Source organism: Lissotriton helveticus, chromosome 10, assembly GCF_964261635.1.
Source record: "Lissotriton helveticus chromosome 10, aLisHel1.1, whole genome shotgun sequence".
Lineage (NCBI taxonomy): Eukaryota > Metazoa > Chordata > Amphibia > Caudata > Salamandridae > Lissotriton > Lissotriton helveticus.
This window is the reverse complement of record NC_136071.1, coordinates 1,045,278,605-1,045,297,501: the sequence shown is the minus strand read 5'-3', so window position 1 is coordinate 1,045,297,501 and position 18,897 is coordinate 1,045,278,605. Positions and strand designations below refer to the sequence as shown.

At 42.1% G+C, this 18,897-nt stretch overlaps 1 protein-coding gene across 1 annotated transcript in view; it reads right to left on the bottom strand.

Moving 5' to 3' along the window:
- PLXDC2 (plexin domain containing 2) overlaps positions 1-18,897 on the bottom strand; it is a 1,000,652-nt gene that overhangs the window by 149,085 nt on the left and 832,670 nt on the right. The window contains exon 9 of the mRNA XM_078663746.1: positions 9,424-9,484. Coding sequence (XP_078519872.1) covers positions 9,424-9,484 — 61 coding nt within the window. The remainder of the gene's footprint in view (positions 1-9,423; positions 9,485-18,897) is intronic.

Below are 18,897 nucleotides of genomic sequence, written 5' to 3'. Positions count from 1 at the left end.
GCACACAGACATAACTCACAGTGCACACAGCACTCACTCAGTGCACACAGCTCTCACTCACCCTGCACACAGGCCTCACTCACACAGCAAACAGGCGTTACTCAGTGCAAGCAGCCCTCACTCAGTGCACACAGCCCTCACTCACAGTGCACACAGCACTCACTCACAATCCACACAGGCCTCACTCAGTGCACTCAGCCTTCTATCACACTGCATACAGTCCGCACTCAGTGCATACTGTACACACTCATTGCATACTGCACACACTTAGTGCACACTGCCCTAACTCACAGTGCACACAGCACTCACTCGCACTGCACACAGGGATCACTCACACTGCCAACAGGCGTTACTCAGTGCAAGCAGCCCTCAATCAGTGCACACAGCACTCACTCACACTGCACACAGGCCTCACTCACACTGCACACACCGATAAGGCTGCAAGGAGAGGTTGTTACCGAAAGTATAATAAAACAAGCATTTGCAATGCAATAGGTCTCGCATTTGCGAGAGTTGGAGCTATTGGCATTGTACATGAAACTGCCTTTTATTCATTTGTTTTTAAAACCTTGATAAACACACACTTTGTACGTATAGTCCTTGCTTACGAGAAGCAAAGCTTGCAGTAAAGGAGACTACCACCCTTGCTACTCATAAGCAAGGACTACAAGTACAAAGTGCTTGTTTAGGCACAGCTTGCAGGTTTTCAAACGCATAAATAAAAGGCATTGTCATTTACAATGCCAATAGCTCAAACTCTCGCAAATGCGAGACCTATTGCATCGCAAATGCTTGTTTTAGATAGGTGGCTACGGGGTTCTGGCATTTTTTACTTTTGGGGTGTTCCTGTACCCACACCAAACCACAAAACGTACTCTTTTTTGGTCTAAAATCGAGCTTTCTGCCAAAATTGGTGTGAATCAGTTTATCTGTTTCGGTTGTAGCTGTGTTTATATTCCATATGAAAAATGAATGGGCAAAATGTGTTTTGTTTTAGGACCCCCTTTTTTCTAGGCTCTCGCTTGACGGATCAACTCAAAACTTCCCATGTGGAAACTCGTCAAAAAGTAGCAATTTTCTGGAAAGTTGTGTAACAGAAGGTAGCTAAAGAGCTACCAGTAGCTGCAGAAGACTGATGTGGAGGAATTCAAGGTTGATATTGGATACTAACATCAAAGGGTAAAGTCAAACTCTATACCGACAACTTGCTTATGAAATATGATGCCACAAATGTTTGGAGTCTTTTTGGTACTGCTCCCCTAGCACCACTTAAAAAGCACCCTGAAAACTTATTGACAAGGCAATTAGTCTGTCTTTAGTGATAGTATAGAAGTGCTTAGAAGTGCTTATTAATAGTGCAATCCTTTAAAATTCGTTTATATGGAAGGAAATTGGCATTTTGCTTTATGTTGATGTTATTCATAATATTCCCCAACTTTACATTTTGTGCCTGCTAACGGCTCCTGGGACTCCGACAATAAGTCTTGCAATAAACTGTAAACATAAAGAGGAGTGAAAACCACTATTTTAGAACTTTCGCTTCCAGAAATGGGAGGGGATGTATGATTTTAGCCAAAGCAGGTTTTTAGAACATTGTGTGTAAGAAAACGTATGGGCATCCATGCACGTCACACAATACCAGACTCCTCTTGTTGTCTAGTTTTTAGAAACAACTGGGTTTGGTAGGTTTCTGTGAGCAGAAACCAAACCTGGGCCCAATATTGCAGGTATCCACGTTGCCAAAAGAGCTAGCTTTTCTTGACACAATTTTTATAGCCCCACTTTGTATTTTTGTATTTTGTGGCCCAGGCACACAAGCAGGTACTGTTTTTATTAGGAAAAAACATGGACAAACTGGGTGGTAGGAAGTTTGTCAATCCGTGCAGCCTCTGAACTTTATGCCTTAAAAATGTGGGCAACGTGAGAAATGTGAGTGGAGAGTGTAGCGTAGTTCCTATATTCCCAATAGGGTCTGCGCATTGGAATAATATATCCTATAGATTTGACATAGGACTGAGGTCTACTAGGTCTCTATCAAATTAATTGTGAGTGCCACCTAGCTCAGAGGCCACTAGAAACTTTCTCGAATACACAAGAAGGGATTAGTTTCTGACAACCGCATAAACATGACAACTTTGTTTCCCCAAGAATAAACGTATCTTCAGAGTCGTGGAAACAATAGATAGATATTTTACTCAGTTCATCGTGCATGCTTTGTTTCATCAGAGATGCAGAGAAAATAGAGAGACGGGCATTTTAAATAAAAGGATTTATTGAACAGTTTTCTTTCTCTTGCAAGTAAAGTGACCTGCTACAATCGTAATACTGGTTGCAAAGTATAATGCGTACAGTAAGAAGAGTAATATAAAATAATACTGTAAAAGCATTGTATGGTTTCTAAACCATAGATAAATGCATACATAAATACCGAAGGCTAAAAATAGTCAACTGGTGCTTCTAAAATACGCCTACCCCAATGTACCTAACCTAAGTCTAGTATGTGGGAAGAAGTAAGTGAGGTGTAGCATAGGTTTAGTTTTCCTTTGCCAAGAATCTATCCAAGATTTCTCTTAGGGTCTAATCTGCTGCGTACCTTAGTTTTAGAATGAAGGAGGTCTGGCATCTCTGTCTCAGGACTCGATTTCCCAACACCCCACAAGGGGAGCTTGGAAACACTGGAGCTGGATTCTCAGCGAGAGAAAGGACAGCTTCTTGATCAGTGCCTCAGCTGGAGGGTCGGCTTCCTGCGTCGGGCAAGTAGATAGTCAAGCTGCTCCGAACCACTGTGTGTTTGGTAGGGCAAGTGTAGGCATATTTATACCTGCAATGTGTCTAGTTTGACCTAAAGTAGGACATAATAACATCATCAGAGAACCTCAAGGGAATGGTAGTTCTTTAAAAACTCTATGAATTCTTGGACAAATCAATATTCAAGTAAGGGGATGTCCCTGACTGCTGAAGCCGAGTTGTCCAAGAAATCGTTGTGGCTTTTTGGAATGAGTGGAAGTAGCCATGCCTGTATTTGGACTGCATAGGTTATGTCTAAATATGGTTATGAGTTCTATGCCTATAAGGGCAATGTGAATTGTACCTATGTAAGGGCATGAATCAGTAAATTTCTTTCGGATCCTAAAATGCTATACAAGAGGATGTCGCCGGGTTCGAGTCTCAGCTAGGATGCTTACCATCCTGTGAATCTGGGTAAATCACTTATTCTCCGACCCTAACAAAAATGAATGTGTCTGTCTGTAACACAACTGGTGCTCATGTAAAGTGCTCTGATACCTTCGGGTCTAGTTCGAAATCAAGGGTTGTAGAAAGACTGTTGGGCCCATTGCACAACCTGATGTCTGCGAGGGCTCCCCCTTCTGTTTTTGGCCTTTTTGTATGATATCTAATCAGCTTTCTGCCCCATTAAAAGAGCAGATTGGGAGTAAACCCAGCGGGCAAAAGGAGCTTTATTTTGGTTTTTATTTCAGGGATTGCCCTCCTGTGGTAAATTCAATTAGAGAGAGGTATCAGTTGAAAGAGGACATTCTCCCCTTTCCAATGATAACTCTCCCATGAAAAGCGGTGCTCGTGAGGCTGAGTTAGGCCCTTGTGCATCAATGGAAGTTAAAGTTAAATGAGCCGATCTGCTCCTTTTCCTTTTCCTTTTAGATAGATGAAGTCAGTGTGTCTTATCCAATGATCATCATAAACGAAGAGAAAAACAGACCTGGGCTCCTGGGGAGGCTCTTACTCTGCAGTCTGACCCCAGAAAAAAAGGGGAATCTAGTGTTGCAAAGGACCGTCTTTTGTGTGGGATTCTCCCAGATTTTCGCTTGAACTGTTTTGCTTTCCATAAAACTCTGTACAATTTACCCCTGCCAACCAGAGGTAAAGTGCTTGTTATCCCCTTTAAAGTTGATGAAATTGGTGTAGACCTGATTGGCACCTTTAACTTACGTACAGATACCTACTATATGGTTCCAGGTGTACCCAGGGCCTGAAACTTAAATGTCACCACCCCCTTTTATACCGCTTTGTTCGTCATAGGTTGGCAGGGTATGCTCAGACGTGAGTCCCTTGCTCACTTTGCCACTGGATTCAAGCAAGCCTGGCTGAAGACGGCTGGAATGCCAGAAACCGGTCCTAGGAAGCTTGTTTCCGGTCCAGGGAAGTCATGGCTTGGCAGTTCGGGCTGGACTGTTCCCATGAGGCACGGGGTCAAACTGATTTGCATATGGCCATGTCTGAACTGGGCTGGCAGAGTGGGCTAAAGAACGGTGATGGATTAAACCCAGATTATTTGACTGGGTGTGAGTGTTTGATTGGTTCAGATGCTCCGTCCATCACCACCCCCTTTTCTACCAGTGGGCTGCAGGACACATTATGCCTCCCACTGCAGTGACACACCATATACAACCCCAGGCCTACCACTGCATCCTGGCAGAACCGTTTTAGGACTGGCACCTCAAGCTATCAAAATCAATGCTTTTGAAATGGCCAAAGCCTACCTTTTAAATGCTTTTAGGTCACCACTAAGGTAGGTTTTAGTGCATATAAATGTAGGGTGCATGATATTTGAAAGTATGACATGGAACAATTTAATGTTTAACATGCCGTGATAGTGAAAAAGCTTAAAATGTATTTTCACTATGACAAAACAGACTGCTGCCATAAGGAAACACTGGATTTTATTATTACAACTTGTATTCCTAACGTAGGTTTCACAACAGGTAGAAATACACACAAAATGCAATTTAATGGCTTAATTTTCTCTAACTATTAAAGAAAATACATAGTCAAAAAATCAACTATTTTCTGCCTACACTCTCTAAGGCCTTTCTGCCACTATACACCTACTGCCTGACTGCCAATGGCTCCCTTGTGGTGAGAGGTAGATTGCTCTCAGATAAGGACTTGGGTGTTGTGAGCTGCTGGACTTTACCTGACAGGGTGACCCAAAGGCTAGTTACACTTCAAAGAGGTCTACCATGCCACATGCAGATGAGCCTGACACTAGGCCTTACCCATTCCATTGTCCCTCTAGCCACCTTGGCCCTAAAGACAGTGGAAGGGGTAGCTGCCCCACAAGTGTTTGGAGGGACAACAATGGAAAGTTTACCCATTATTACGTCTGGGTGGGCAGAGGGAACTCTGGTCAGGTGAAGAAAGGTTAAACATACAGGAAGTGCTGCAATAGTTGGTAGGATCACCCCTGGAAACTATTCCCCCATTAGTTAGGCAGTGGCCAGGAGTTGCCCCACTCCCACAGGCTAGCACAAGGCAAAATGTGCTCCCCCAGTACCCTCCTCGAAACACTCCTAGACCGGGGGAGAATCAGAAGAAGGACTGTCTTGTTGTCTGAAGAACCTTGCAGAAAGACTAGACCTTCTTGGATCTTCTTGTCTTGAAACCAGAACCCGAGAAATGACTCGAAGGGTCAGTTGGTTCACCTCCTGTTTGAGCTACATGGACACAGCAAGATTCAGGAGCACTTTTTCCTGCATTCCCAGCTGGCGAGCTCCAACTGGAACTGCCCTGGACCCTTCTGCTGGCCTCTGCAGGAGTGAGCCTTGATCCCCCGGCGCTGTCCTCAAGGTCCTGAACCCTTGGCTGTGAACAAAGTATACTCCTCCTGTCTAACCCTGAAACCTGGGACATAGAAACGTTCTGCCAATACTTTATCTGGGGAACCAGTGAGAGACCAGTACCAACCTGCCAAGCAAATCCCCCAAGAGTGCATCACCAGTGGAATTGTGTTTGCTTCTGCTCCCACAATGTTCTTCTCTGCAGCACAACATCCATTTCGGCAAGGTCTCTGTGAAGCCAGATCTGGCGATATTGAGCCCTATTTGGCTACAGTCTGCAGCCTTGCCCTGCAGAGGAAATCCAACTTCAAGAAAAGTTTTTAAGTCCAAATGTAGAAAGCTTCACTCGACCATGCCACTACCTGCATCCAATCGTCATCTAGAACTGTTTGGGCAAACTTTGAACTGTGCTTTTCCTGCTTTAAGTTTTTCTTACTGTTGTTGATGGCTTCACCAAGACCTCGTCCTTTAGCTCCCTGTCGTCGTTGAGCCCATCTTCAGTCACAGCCTGCTGGATTGGTCCATTGAAGATGCCAGCCTCCCAATATCTTTCCTTGTTGTTGTAGGCTACCTGCGCTCCATCATGTTAACCAGTTTCACAATGGAGTGTTACCCACCAGGAGAAAGGAGAACACAGTGGCCCTACTCATACCCTTCCCAGTATGGCTAGCATGCAAGTAAACTGTTTCCTAGACCTCAGCTATAAGGCAAGGTCACTGGATCAACAGAAACAATGAAAAAATGGTTCAGAGAGAATGTTGCCTTGTCAGTAATAAAGTGAAAGGTAGAGGATACTTGGGCCGGGAACTCATTTAAGTGGACTCCTGAGGTTTTCTGGTAGCTTCCACACAGTGATGTTCTGAAAAAGTAGGGATTTTCAGTAGTAGCAGGGATATTCAGTAGCAGTAAGCACAGATTTAGCATGACCTACACATTTGGTCTTAGCTTCTAGGAAATAGGGATAGGGAGCACTCAGCTCCACATTTTGAAACCAGTCATTAGAGCCGATGCCTTTCTAGGTTGGAAGTGTTTAACAACTTGGAGGCGAGTAAGGTCTGGAATTTGTATAGCTGCCCACTGCAAATCAGGCAGTTCCTCTTTTGGAGTTCAGATGTCAAACTACTGAAGGTGCTAAGGGGTTTGAGGAAATGGTGCTCTTTGACTTTTCAGTGAATGCCCTATACTAGAAGCTGTCTACATGCATCTGGCCATGCAAAACCTGATCAATGCCTTTTAGTGGGAAGATGTGTGCAGTCTACTCAGAGAAGTCCAAGAGACAAAAGGACAGGAAAGGAAGAATTAGAATGGGATGGACTGTATTTGATTTTCCCTGTTGGCATCTTTTTAATTCCATCTTGCTAATACAACTCAAAGAGAAATTATCATCAATGCAAAGGTCAAAAATCTTCTGTGCTCCACCACTTACTAGTTAGTCAACACAGGAGGCTGAAGAGACCAATGACGTATTTCTCCATCACATCACTTCAATGTTGCAGTAAAAAGTGAAAGATGTAGGGGAACTTTATGCACACAAAAACAGAGTGTATGATCCTACTACACAGATGACAGGGACTCATTCATTTCACAAGGCAAAAGGCTCAACTTGGGAGGAGACATGGTTATCACCATATGGTTTAGCAATGTAAAGAAGCAATATACATAACTGGAGTTTCACTAGCACTCATTCAAGTATCTTTTTGTGTTATGTGAATTTATCGTGGAAGTATGTGGTCTTATCCTGAGAGTATATGGTATTTTTTTCTCTTATTTATTTTGCAATGGTTAAACATATATAGATATTCTCATGGTTTCCATCAAGACCGCTCGCCTCAATATTTCATACCTTGATGAAAAAAGAGAGATGTCTGTCAGATGTGATGCCTATAATCACTGTGAGGAGATGAATATAACATGTTCCAAGACACACATGGGTAGGTACAGTTTTCAGTACAGTATTCCAAATGTATAATGAACTTTTACCTATGTATAAGTGAGGTGTTCTTTCTTGTTAGTTTGCATACATAGTAAGGGGACATGTTCATAGAGTATACCTAGCATACAGAGTAGAAGAGTCAGATTTATTTGGGCATCCATATTTACTAACACCACGCAGGGAATTGGAAGTAGATGGTAAAAAAATCTGAATTTATGGTACAGATCACACACTCAGACAGAGCACCTCAATCCAATTAGCATTCAGTGAAAGGCCTATAAAAAGGCATAGCCACAGAAGGGCACTGTGTCACTAGTTTTGTCAGAATTACATATAGGCACTAGCCTGTTCCTGCTGCCAAAAATTGATCAAGTCTTCCTACCTTTGAAATCTTGGGAGTTAGACCTTTTAGTGACCTTGTTCCAGTTCCTGTTTTATTGCCTTTCATCATGAGGAGAATTCCCTTGTTTCTATTTCTTTCCATTGCTTTACACCCTCTCCTATTCTATTCTAGTTAATCATCCCTTGGACAATTCCATCTGATTAAAGCCAATCTCCACTATTTGCGTCAGGGGGATTGGTCATCAATTCACATACGTTGCTGCTAGGCATACAGGTTATCCGAAGTCCTGCATTCAGGTTCAGTTTTTTCCTTTGGGAATGATGCGTTTGTCCGGGTGCATGGCAGGTGGAATTACCAATTATATAATCTTTCATTTACCATATAATAATAATATATATTGCATGATTTGTTATTAAACCATTGTAATACCGTACACAAAAAAAATTAGTAAAATTTATAAAGTGTGCACAGTAAGTAATAAACATTAAAACAATTCCAATCTCACTGCAAGAAACCCATATGATTGAGATATTTTATGAGGAATTGGAAAGGGGACACCCTTCCTGCCCTATAACTTAAAATGGTTTAAATCAGCCCCTAATATAGAGACCCTGATGGATCGGCAGTGAGAAGGGGCTACAGCTTACGCACTAAAGAAGGGGCCTATTCCCAAGAGTGAATGCGGCTCCCAGTGGCTACATATCTATGTAAAAAAATGGTTACGGTCTATGTAACCAGAAAGTGCAAGTACAAGAGATGTAGGGGCATATTATCAACAGAATGCGATAATTATCGCGAATCGCGCTTAGCATGTTTTTTTTATCGCTGTCTATCGTTGGTTGACATCGCTGTGTTAGCAGCGTATTAGCAACGCTTTGATCAGAGGCGAAGTCAAATCCAGCATAGGAGTTCTTACTGTTGTTTCCCTACTGCATGGGAGACATCTCACTGTTCAGCCTGGCATACTTATGAGCAGTGAAACGCTCAGAGCCTAGGAAGCACACCTTTGGATAGACTCCTGGAGGGCATCAGTTTTCTGCCACCAGAACTAGACACATACCTGCAGCAAAAAAGGTATTTTTTGCAGCTCACACTTGCAATGCAGAGCTTTTGGCTGACCCTACTTGTCGTGCCATAAGGCAGATGCCTTGGTTTGTATCATGACTGAGTGCACCCTTTTTGGAGATTGTAGGCACAAAACGGTGAGATCAGTGAGCAACTGAAAGTACTGATTCCAGCAGAAACAATGTATTTTCTTAAATCCTGCTCACTGAGAACAGGTGTCAACTCACAAACCCCTTTTAAATGTTTCAAAAAAAGAGCAACCTGACGCTGGGCTAATCTTACGAGGCAGGGCCTGAATCGACCTTGCAATAGCGTGTGAAATTCTAAGCAACAAAATGGCAAAGAGTGCAGGAATCCATAATTACATAGGTGGCCCTATTCCGGCGTTTGCCACTTCCACCCCTCCACCCCCGCCCCGTCCCGCCCCACTGAGCTTACCAGCATAGGCCGCGACTGCAGTTATATAAATATAAGAACGTTTATTGATGTTTTATTCTCATTCTTACCTCTTCAGGGCAACCACTGTCCACCCAATCTTGCCTGTGCCGATCAAATCCGCTGGAGCACCTTCAAAGTCAAACATAGAGGAGAAACTATGAATATGGTAAAGAACTTTAAAATAACTCCATATCAATAGTTGGTTGAACATTGCATTTGTCATCTGTGTGGATTCCAACATTGAACAGCCATCGGCAAAACAAACAGACCTGGCTTTAATGTGCTAATGCATGAAAACTGCATGTGTGCATGCTTGTGCATGCATGATTCTCAATGCTTTATCACAGGAAACCGGACCTAACCGCTTTGCAAAGAATGTTTTGGTTTAAACAGCTGGAATATGCACCCTTATGCAGGTGTGTGCAAATATGTGTGGCACATACAACTCCTCATTAAAACTTGAAAGGCCTGCTACAGTGAAGAAATGAAACATAAAGGATGACTTGGTTGTATACAATACGTATATGGGACAATTAAATTAATGTGTGCTGTTTACGTGTAGTTTTGAGACCCAAATTAGTCCCATGTGAATTGCAAGCTCTCTATACGAGGAGACGGAGTGATACATCAGAGGGCCAATACCATGAGGTGAGAGAGTTACGTTTCTCTGGGTGCAGCCAAAGGACACTGTAAGTATATTTAAAGCACTGTCTTGTCGACAGCTGTGCTGTTAAGCTGGATCTGAAAATGACAATCTCAGTAGCTGCGATGATTCTTAGAGAGCTCCTAAACTGATTTAGTAGCAATGTTTATGTGATAAAGTTATCAACATCTCTACACTCTAAAGCTGTGTTCACAAAACTGCATGCTGCAGTAAAACATATGCCAGAAAACAAGCTCAAAGCAAGCATACAGAAAAACAGATAAAAACTTTCAACAGATAAGTAAGATATGTGTGAATTAGGCTTTTCTAGGGGTGTGCAAAGTGTGTTGTACGGGGGTAAAGTCGTGCACATATATTTGTTGTCTAACCTACAGCATCACCCTGATGCCGTTATTCACAGAAAACTGGTACTATTTCATCACGCAATTTACCGCCGAAAATTGTGGTGCCATTTACTTGCAAGTTAAGTATAATACAGTGTCCTTCTTAATTTTGAAACTGAATCGAACTGGACAATATTTTTTCTCGTAAGAATCTAAAAGGTGATAAAGTAGGTACAATGTTGAGATTTACCTGTGAAAATCCAGACAGAATTACGAGTAGTTATTTATTTTTTGCTATTAAGTTAAAATGCAATAGGATTTTTCGCTGTACTTTGGGGAGCGTTAGGAGAGTTGCTAGTAAAGAACAATGTATTGGAGGCCATTTAAAGATATTATGCAGGTAAATGAACTACGCAGATTATGTTTTTCAAAAGCTGTGCTTATACAAGGTGTTTACAATGGAAATATATGTCCTAGAAAGTAAGTAGAAATAAGAGGCATAGCCTGTTCAGAGGAGAAATCCAGAGGGTGATCAGTTGCTACATTAAGTATTTTTGACTTTCTGTTGCATTGTATTTCCTATGTTACTTAATGCTCATGATTGAGTTCTATGGTTATCCAGTATTAACTACTTTTTAGTTTCTGTAAATCAGGACTTCCACCGTGCATTTATACATGCTTATAATTTGTTATGTTTCCAACATGTTTGCTTGTATATATTTTTAATTGTGTGTTATGGTCGTTGAGTATTAACTTTACATTTTAGTGTCTGTAAATCTTGACTGCCACCTTGTATTTCCTAGTTTGTTATACAGCAAACTTTACATTCTTTTGGTTGCATATTCAACAGATCTTAGTTAATCACTCCATTTAGGATTTTAATTAACCTAATTGAAACAAATATATAAACTATTTCATAATTTCACAAGATTCCTCAACCTACTCTTGTGTAGTGAAAGCAATGCATAAAGCAATACAGTAAATGTATGAAAATCTGTATGAATCAGCAGTGAACTTGAATTCCATTGAAACGATTATGAACATAAATAGATGGGTAGATTACAGTAGAGTTGGAAGACAATGTAGGTGAATAACCAAAAGAGAATCAGCAATGTACAGGTGTTAGTGAGTAGAATTCGCAATGGGGTCTATTATCACGGCATTGTGGAGTATCTAAAATAGTATCATTGAAGTACTTGTTCACATAGCCTTAAAATATCTTTATGAAACATCCAACATTGGCAAAGAAATATGAATGTTTTGGAACATACATATGCTATTAGAACAAATAAAAAGGACTGTGCATTCATTGCACTTTGACTAGCTGCTATTTGAATGCCTTAGGTCAGATCCGCAAACGCATGTTGAAAGCGTAAAAGTGTACTCCGGTAGTACTATTTTCCACACTTTTAAATGCTTTTCTGATTCAGGCCTAATGTGAATACATTTCAAGTTTATTTCCCATACAAACGTAACTCGGAAGCAACTGAGTTTGATAGCATATAACTAACTGACAAGGGGTAAACACTGCCACCTTGTATTCAAGAAGCAAGGTTAGTCTTAAACTAACTCGTGCACAGGTTAATATGAAACAGCTGATGAAATGGGCACCTATTTTGAGGCAGTGAGGCTCATTAGATTATATTACTCAAAGATGCACATGGAGAGGAGTACTTTGAGAATATAGGGTGTGGTTATGACAGAATCATGGCTCAGTATAGATGTATTTGCTGTGCCAATGTCCTGCAACATGGAATCACTAACCCTCTGTCTCAGGCTCACATGGGTTGAACATGGAATCACCGACCCTCTCTCTCAGGCTCGCATGGGTTAAACATGGAATCCCTGACCCTCTCTCTCAGGCTCACATGGGTTGAGCATGGAATCACTGACCCTCTCATTCAGGCTCACATGGGTGGAACATGGGATCACGTGTTTTAACAATCTGCTCAAATTACATGCTTCCATTACATCACCTGCAAACGTTCTATTTAATTTTGCATCTTGAATCGAATATAAGGGTCCCACATGTGGTCTCTCACTAGGCGTGTGCTCTACAAATACCTACACATACGTAGAACCATTTGCTGAATAGTAGCAAGGAAAGTGATGAGTCATTGTTCAGACGCAACGACAGGTGCTAATGAAGTGTCTCAGTGAAGGCATTCGACTGCCATAACAAAGCAATTGCACTCATTCTCCATTCATTCTGCTTTACAATTCACTAGATTACTTATAACATGTACCAGTTCACATGGATAGCTGCCTGGCACACTTGTTGTCACTGACATTGAGAAACTTGAGTAACAAGTGATAAGTGAACTGCTATTTTTATAAATCTTCAAGTGTTTCATCTTAGATGTATAGTTCCAATGCTCGATACAACTAAATTGCTCTTAAAATGATGGTCATCTTTAAAAGGTTCACACATGTTATGTGTACATAGCTTAGATGAGTGGTATTTCAAAGCTACATCAGTAAATGACTATCTACTCGCTAATCTAGATCCATGAATTGACAACTAAATAAATAATATATGCAGGTTTTAATTCTTCTAGTAATAAGTTCAAATCCAGAACAAGCATTGACAATGTCAATAGATTTGGCATGTGAATGAAAGTGCCTTTTATGAGGCAGATGGTTGTAGACACTGAAAAAGGCATAATACGCGTACTCTGCATGTGTCTATTGTCATTAAAACGTGATTTTCATGATAAGTAGGCCAGGCTTACTGGCTTTTTCATATCATTTCACTATAAAAAGATCAAATATATGAAATTGTGCATGCTTTTCCAAATTAACTGATGAAGCCTTCACCTTTAAATGTTGGCTATACACTTTACTCAACACTGGCATATTCAAGTGCACATAAACTGTCAACCATCATGCATATAGTTATTAAGTTACAAATATGTAGGAAAATACAGCTTGCAAAATAATATATAACACTTTACAGCAGGACTTAACAGGAAGCATCATAGTGAAACTCCCCAGGGTTTTTTCAGAGTGGGTGTCCAATGACAAATCCCTGTCCTACTGTGTTAATCTGTGCGATTCTATGCCGCAAAATACCTATCTGTAAGCTTTCATATAGAGTAGTAACAAATCACACCTAAATGCCTATCACCTTTAACATAAGCTTTTTACAAAAAATACATTGGGCCTAGGGCCTTTATCATAACATTTCATAATGAACGGATCAGGCATATTGACACGATCATTGGCTTGCCACCATAACCAACTGAGTTCTGCTGCATCAAGTATAACCATTGCCACAAGGCAAAAACTGCAAGGTGTGCAGCCTTGTTAGTGGAAGCACACAAACGTTGCCTAATCAAATCCTGTACTCAGACCAATATGTGAGTGTAGCTTTAGCCTCTCACTTTGTGGGACTCTGAAAGATCATTTTTGTTGATAAGGTAAAGAGACAATTACACTGTAAAGCCAGATGTAAAAATCCATATAGATTAAAAACTGCCCTCTACCTATCTGTGCTGCTAACTGAAAAAACAGGACAAAACGAATTATCTAGTTATCTATAACACTTTAATAGTGCTACAATGATGTGTGTGCTGCTGAACGTTCAAGCTCAGGCAGCTGAATAAACAAACAAAATGATCAAAGCTATATGAAGGGGAAGCACTTTTTGTGTGGATGCACACTGCATTTGCCAACTCAAAGCATGTAATCATGGCTCCTAACATGTCAGCGGAGCCAAAGCCACTCTACTGTTGATTCTTGCATAATTGTCTCACAACAACTGCACTGTCTAGTCAGACCACAAAAATGTCAGTCTCTGAAAAATGGTCAATATGTCTGACTGGGATCAGTATAGAAAATGTATCAGTGCACTTCCAGTTTCTTGTGAGGGTAACTCAGCATGCATGTTTGCTTTGCCATCTGGTTGCAAACTTTACTTTGCCAAATATATCATTGTGAATAAATCTTCTTCATCATTTGACATATCGGCGCAGGTGTTTGATGACTACTCATTTGACTCAGAAAAATGCAATCCTTACTATAACCCCTACAATGATATACTGTTCAATAAGAAGAGACAACATCGCACTCATAAAGAAATTAAGAATGATAACATACAATAATCAAATAAGGATGCCATTATAGTAAAATACTTATATTATAAAAATCGTTATATAGTTAAAATAGTTGTATTATAAAATAGATATGTCAACATAGTCATTTATTTAGGGAATGAATTAATAGATTGTACAATCTACTATTCAAAATATTTTTTGTTGAAAATCATGTATACCTTTGTTACAATATTTTGTTTAATGTTTTTTCTCCAGCTGAAGCCTTTCCAAAGTTTTTTCAGCTTTGGCTTATCTGTTTGTTATTTCTTTTTTGTATGCAATCTAGACCTAGATAACCACGTTTCTAAAATTGTAACCATCATCATGTTCACACCAACCCTGCCCCAAAAAACATGGGCCACAATTCTTATCTAGCAATGTACTGATTTTTCTTTATTTGGAAATTAGGGCCTAATTACGATGTCGGTGTGACTGCAACTGACAGGGCATTGGTGGCAGTCCAACCAGCATACAGGCCTTCGATCCGACCGCCGCATTTGGGTACAGGCAGTCGGAGAGCAGAATTGTGGTGGAAAAAACGCTGCCTCCAACAGAATACAAGATACTATTGGAGCAAGGTCACAATCCTATCGCTTCAATTGAGGCCGTGCCTGTGCAAGCACCGCTATAGGAAAGGAATGTCCCATTTCAACTGCCTTTTCATGGCGGTCCAACTACCATTAAAGAGAAACTGACTTTGGGGGCCTAAAGCAGGGCCCTGTATTTTGTGGGCCACTGCTGAGTGGCCCCGGGGGCACATGGTGCCTGGCACACCGTGCATAGATGTGCACAATGTGCTGTGGCTCTTTTCCTGGGCCGCAGCTCAAGGCACTGTAAAAATAAAACTCTTTCCGACTGCCTGCATGGCAGTCCTATCCTGATTTGGATGGATGGGACTGCCAACTCGTTGTCAGGCAGTTGCTTGCCCGCTGCGATAGCGGTCGGCGGTCTGACTAACCGCAATCATAATTAGGGCATTAGGGCCAGATTATGAAGACACCGTTTTGTGATTTCTTAATTGCGAATCCTGACAATTGTGTGTTGAACACTTTCTGGCATTCCAAGGGGATGACCTACCTCATATATATATTAAGGAGGTACGTCGTAATTTGCGACCCCCTAGGATTCGCAAAAAATCCAGGGATGGTGGCCTGCTAGCGTCAGCAGACCACCATGTCCTTGATTGATTTTAAATAAAACAAGTTTTTTTGTAAAGTAGCCTGTTTTCATTAAAGGAAAATGGAAGGCTTTACAAAAAGAAAAATGAAACGTTTTCAATTTACTTTTTAAGTGCCGGCAGTGGTCCTTCGGAACCCCTTCCCATTTGCGAATGGGTTACCACCTACTTAAAGTAGGTGGTAAAATGCAAATGTTTTGTGACGACATTTTGGCCGCAAAACATTTATACATACCAATGCGATTCGGTATTAGGAAGGGACACCCTAAGCACGCCCCTTCCTAATAGCGAATCATAACCAGACAAAGCCGACACTTTACTCGGGCTACGAACGCATGTAGACACTCCAGCCACAGGTGACCTGCTGCTCCACACCCAGTAATGGCGGCTCGTACCTGGCTGCCTGGCGTTCCAGTGAATTTTGCGGTCTGAGGTCCTCTGCGCTCGTCACGTGAGAAAGCAGGTCCAGGAAAATCGAGGGGCGAGGCGAGATAAGACGCCTGAGTTGTGAGTTCCTCTTTCCTGAGTGCTTTTGCTCCGACGCTCGTGTAGAGGAGGTGCGGCGACATCGCGAGCAGGAAGCTGTCGAAAGGATGGATGACGGTCTACGCTAATCAGGTGAGAAGATGAGGCGGAGGTGAGGCAGAGACGGGCGCCTGTTTCTCGAACTGTGACTGGGATCTTTCATTGCCCCACTGCTTTTCTGCTTGCTGATCCTTTGCATCTCTCTGCTTGCGGCTCGGCTGCAACCGGAGGCTGGGAGCAGCTGAATGGAGGTCTGTCCACTCAGGAGCGCTGATACCGTATGAAGCTCCAAGAAAACTAAAAGAGATATCAGCAGGGAGGACCTCTGGAATACTACGGAGCCTTCTGGAGAAAGTATATAATTCAAGATACGGAAGAGTCAAGGGTGACATCAGGAATTAAGAGGGACATTAGAGGTTGTAGGGGGGTTTTACTCCTGAAATCGTTAGTACGCCTTCCTCACCAGAAGAAGAGAGAAAAGTATATTATAACACTGGGGTTGTAGTTGATGAGTTCGAACCAACAACAAAAATTCAAATAAGGCTGGCAGACGGATTCAGAGATTTAATATTACTCACAGTGAGGGGAACGGCGACGCTAACCTGTCACCAGCTGCCTGCTATCCTTCGCCGCCGTGAGGGGAACTGCCACCATCTACAATGCGCCCGCAGCAAGGGGAACGGCCCCATCTACAACGCGCCCACAGCCCCTGTGCCTACATCTCCAAGGGGCTGCGTGAGGCGCTTTTACAACACGTCAGCTGAGGGCGACGGAGGCCTTCAAAGCCGGCCCGGCCCTCACGCAGGGCGGGACGCGCGAGGGCGGCACTGGGAGAAGCCCGGGACAAAGTCTACGGCCGTCTGAGACCGTTTGAGGCCGAGCTGGGCCACCCCTCTTTAATCCTGCATCTATCACCACACTTGAGGATTTAGAAGTAAGGCCCTGAGACATTGCTATATTTTAGAAACTTTACGGATTGCATCACATTTATCTTACCACTGTGAATTATCTGATACTCCCCTGAGAATAGTGGAATTATTGTGGTTAATTTTATTGTTTGGTTGTTTGTTTACAATTTTTAACTGGGTTATCAGCTTTTATTCCAGTCACTAGGTGTATGATTGGGGCTTATGCAAGACAATTGGTCTTGTCTACAGTTTATATATTATTGGGTCTTTATTGCAATTTATATATATAAGCCCATCGCAGTATATTACAGTAGCTTCGTGTAAAGTTATATTTACATTGTGTGGATATTGATAGGATTAATAACTGTGGAATTGCCTTTTTTAACTAAACTAATTCATGGGCTAATTTGTGGTGTAAACACCCGAGTGTATATTTTTTTCATCTGCTGTAGAATAGATTTACAATGATCATCTTATTCACCCACAATACCCCCTAAAATTAAAAATGAGTAAACGGAAAGCAGTTGTGGGCCTAGGAGTGGTTGGTACCCTTGATGCTTTTTTATCAAGGGCAGAATCAGTCCTTACTAAAGAAATTTTATTAACAGAGCGTAGGTTATCATTGGAACCATTCCCCTCTCAGAGCAGGTTATCTATTACTCCCGCCCTTCATGAATCCTCGATAGCCCCTTTTTGTGTTTCACCTCTTTCTGAACAACGTCTGAACTCCCCCTCTGAGGTCAATACTCTGTCATCGAATGAAACAAGGCTTTCAGGGACTCAGGGACAGATACATAGCCTTGTTAAACATAACTTACGGGGAAGGGTACAGAAATTGAAAACAGCAACTACACGCCCCAAGAAAGTCAGTGCCACCTCAAGGAAAAACCGGGGAGTCAAACAACCTGTCCACCAGGTGTCAGGCAATCGGGGGGTGACCATAGTAGAAATGCATGATAATGGGAAAGAAAATGAGAGAGACATAAGTACCCGCGATCAGATTAATGCTGGGGTGTTAGCGGATGGCTCCGTGGAAAGGGATTTTTGGGGTAGATTGGAAACTATGCTCAATTCTCTTTTGGACCCAATTGTTCATAAGATGTGTGGGGTTGAATCAAGGTTGTCTAATCTAGAATCATTGCTGGCTAACCTACCCAAAAATAAATCCCAAGAGCCCCCCACTACAGACAATGAGGGGCAGGATAGTGGCTTGGTACCTATTAATGTGCCAGTTTTAGTAAACAGTAGGCCCGAGGAAATAAGGGGTCCCAGGAGTCCCAGGAGTCCCAGGCGTCCCAGAGTGATTTATGAAGATAAAATAGACTCAAGACAACCCTCCAATACAAGGAGCGCCTCCTCCTTACCGTTGATAAACAAGAGGTCTGGGGGGGGGTCCCTTGCACACACAAGATTACCGACTATTGAGCTCCCGCCAGAATCCAGCCCATATGTAGTAATATTGGGGTCTGTCCCTGTCCTTTCACCAGACAAGAGTGAAAACCATGGGCAATTGATGAATAAAATATTGCATTGGTTCACCCAAATCATCGTAGATGGTGCCAACCAATTTAATAATATAATTATGGCCCGTAGGGTTAATTGGATTGGAAGCTCTAGCAAACAAGGGACAGGAGACTGTATTATCATTAACTTTGACAACCCCTATACTGCAGGCCAAATTTTTTCTAGGGGCGTTAGGCCGCCAACTTTAACGGGTACTGTAATTAGACTGCTACCTCTGGGTTTTTTTTATAGGCCCCTAATTTTTAGGGACACGGTGAGACCTGTCAATGAGGAACATCATCAAAGGGAGGGTTGGTTGAGAATGAGATCTGTACATTACCCACCTCC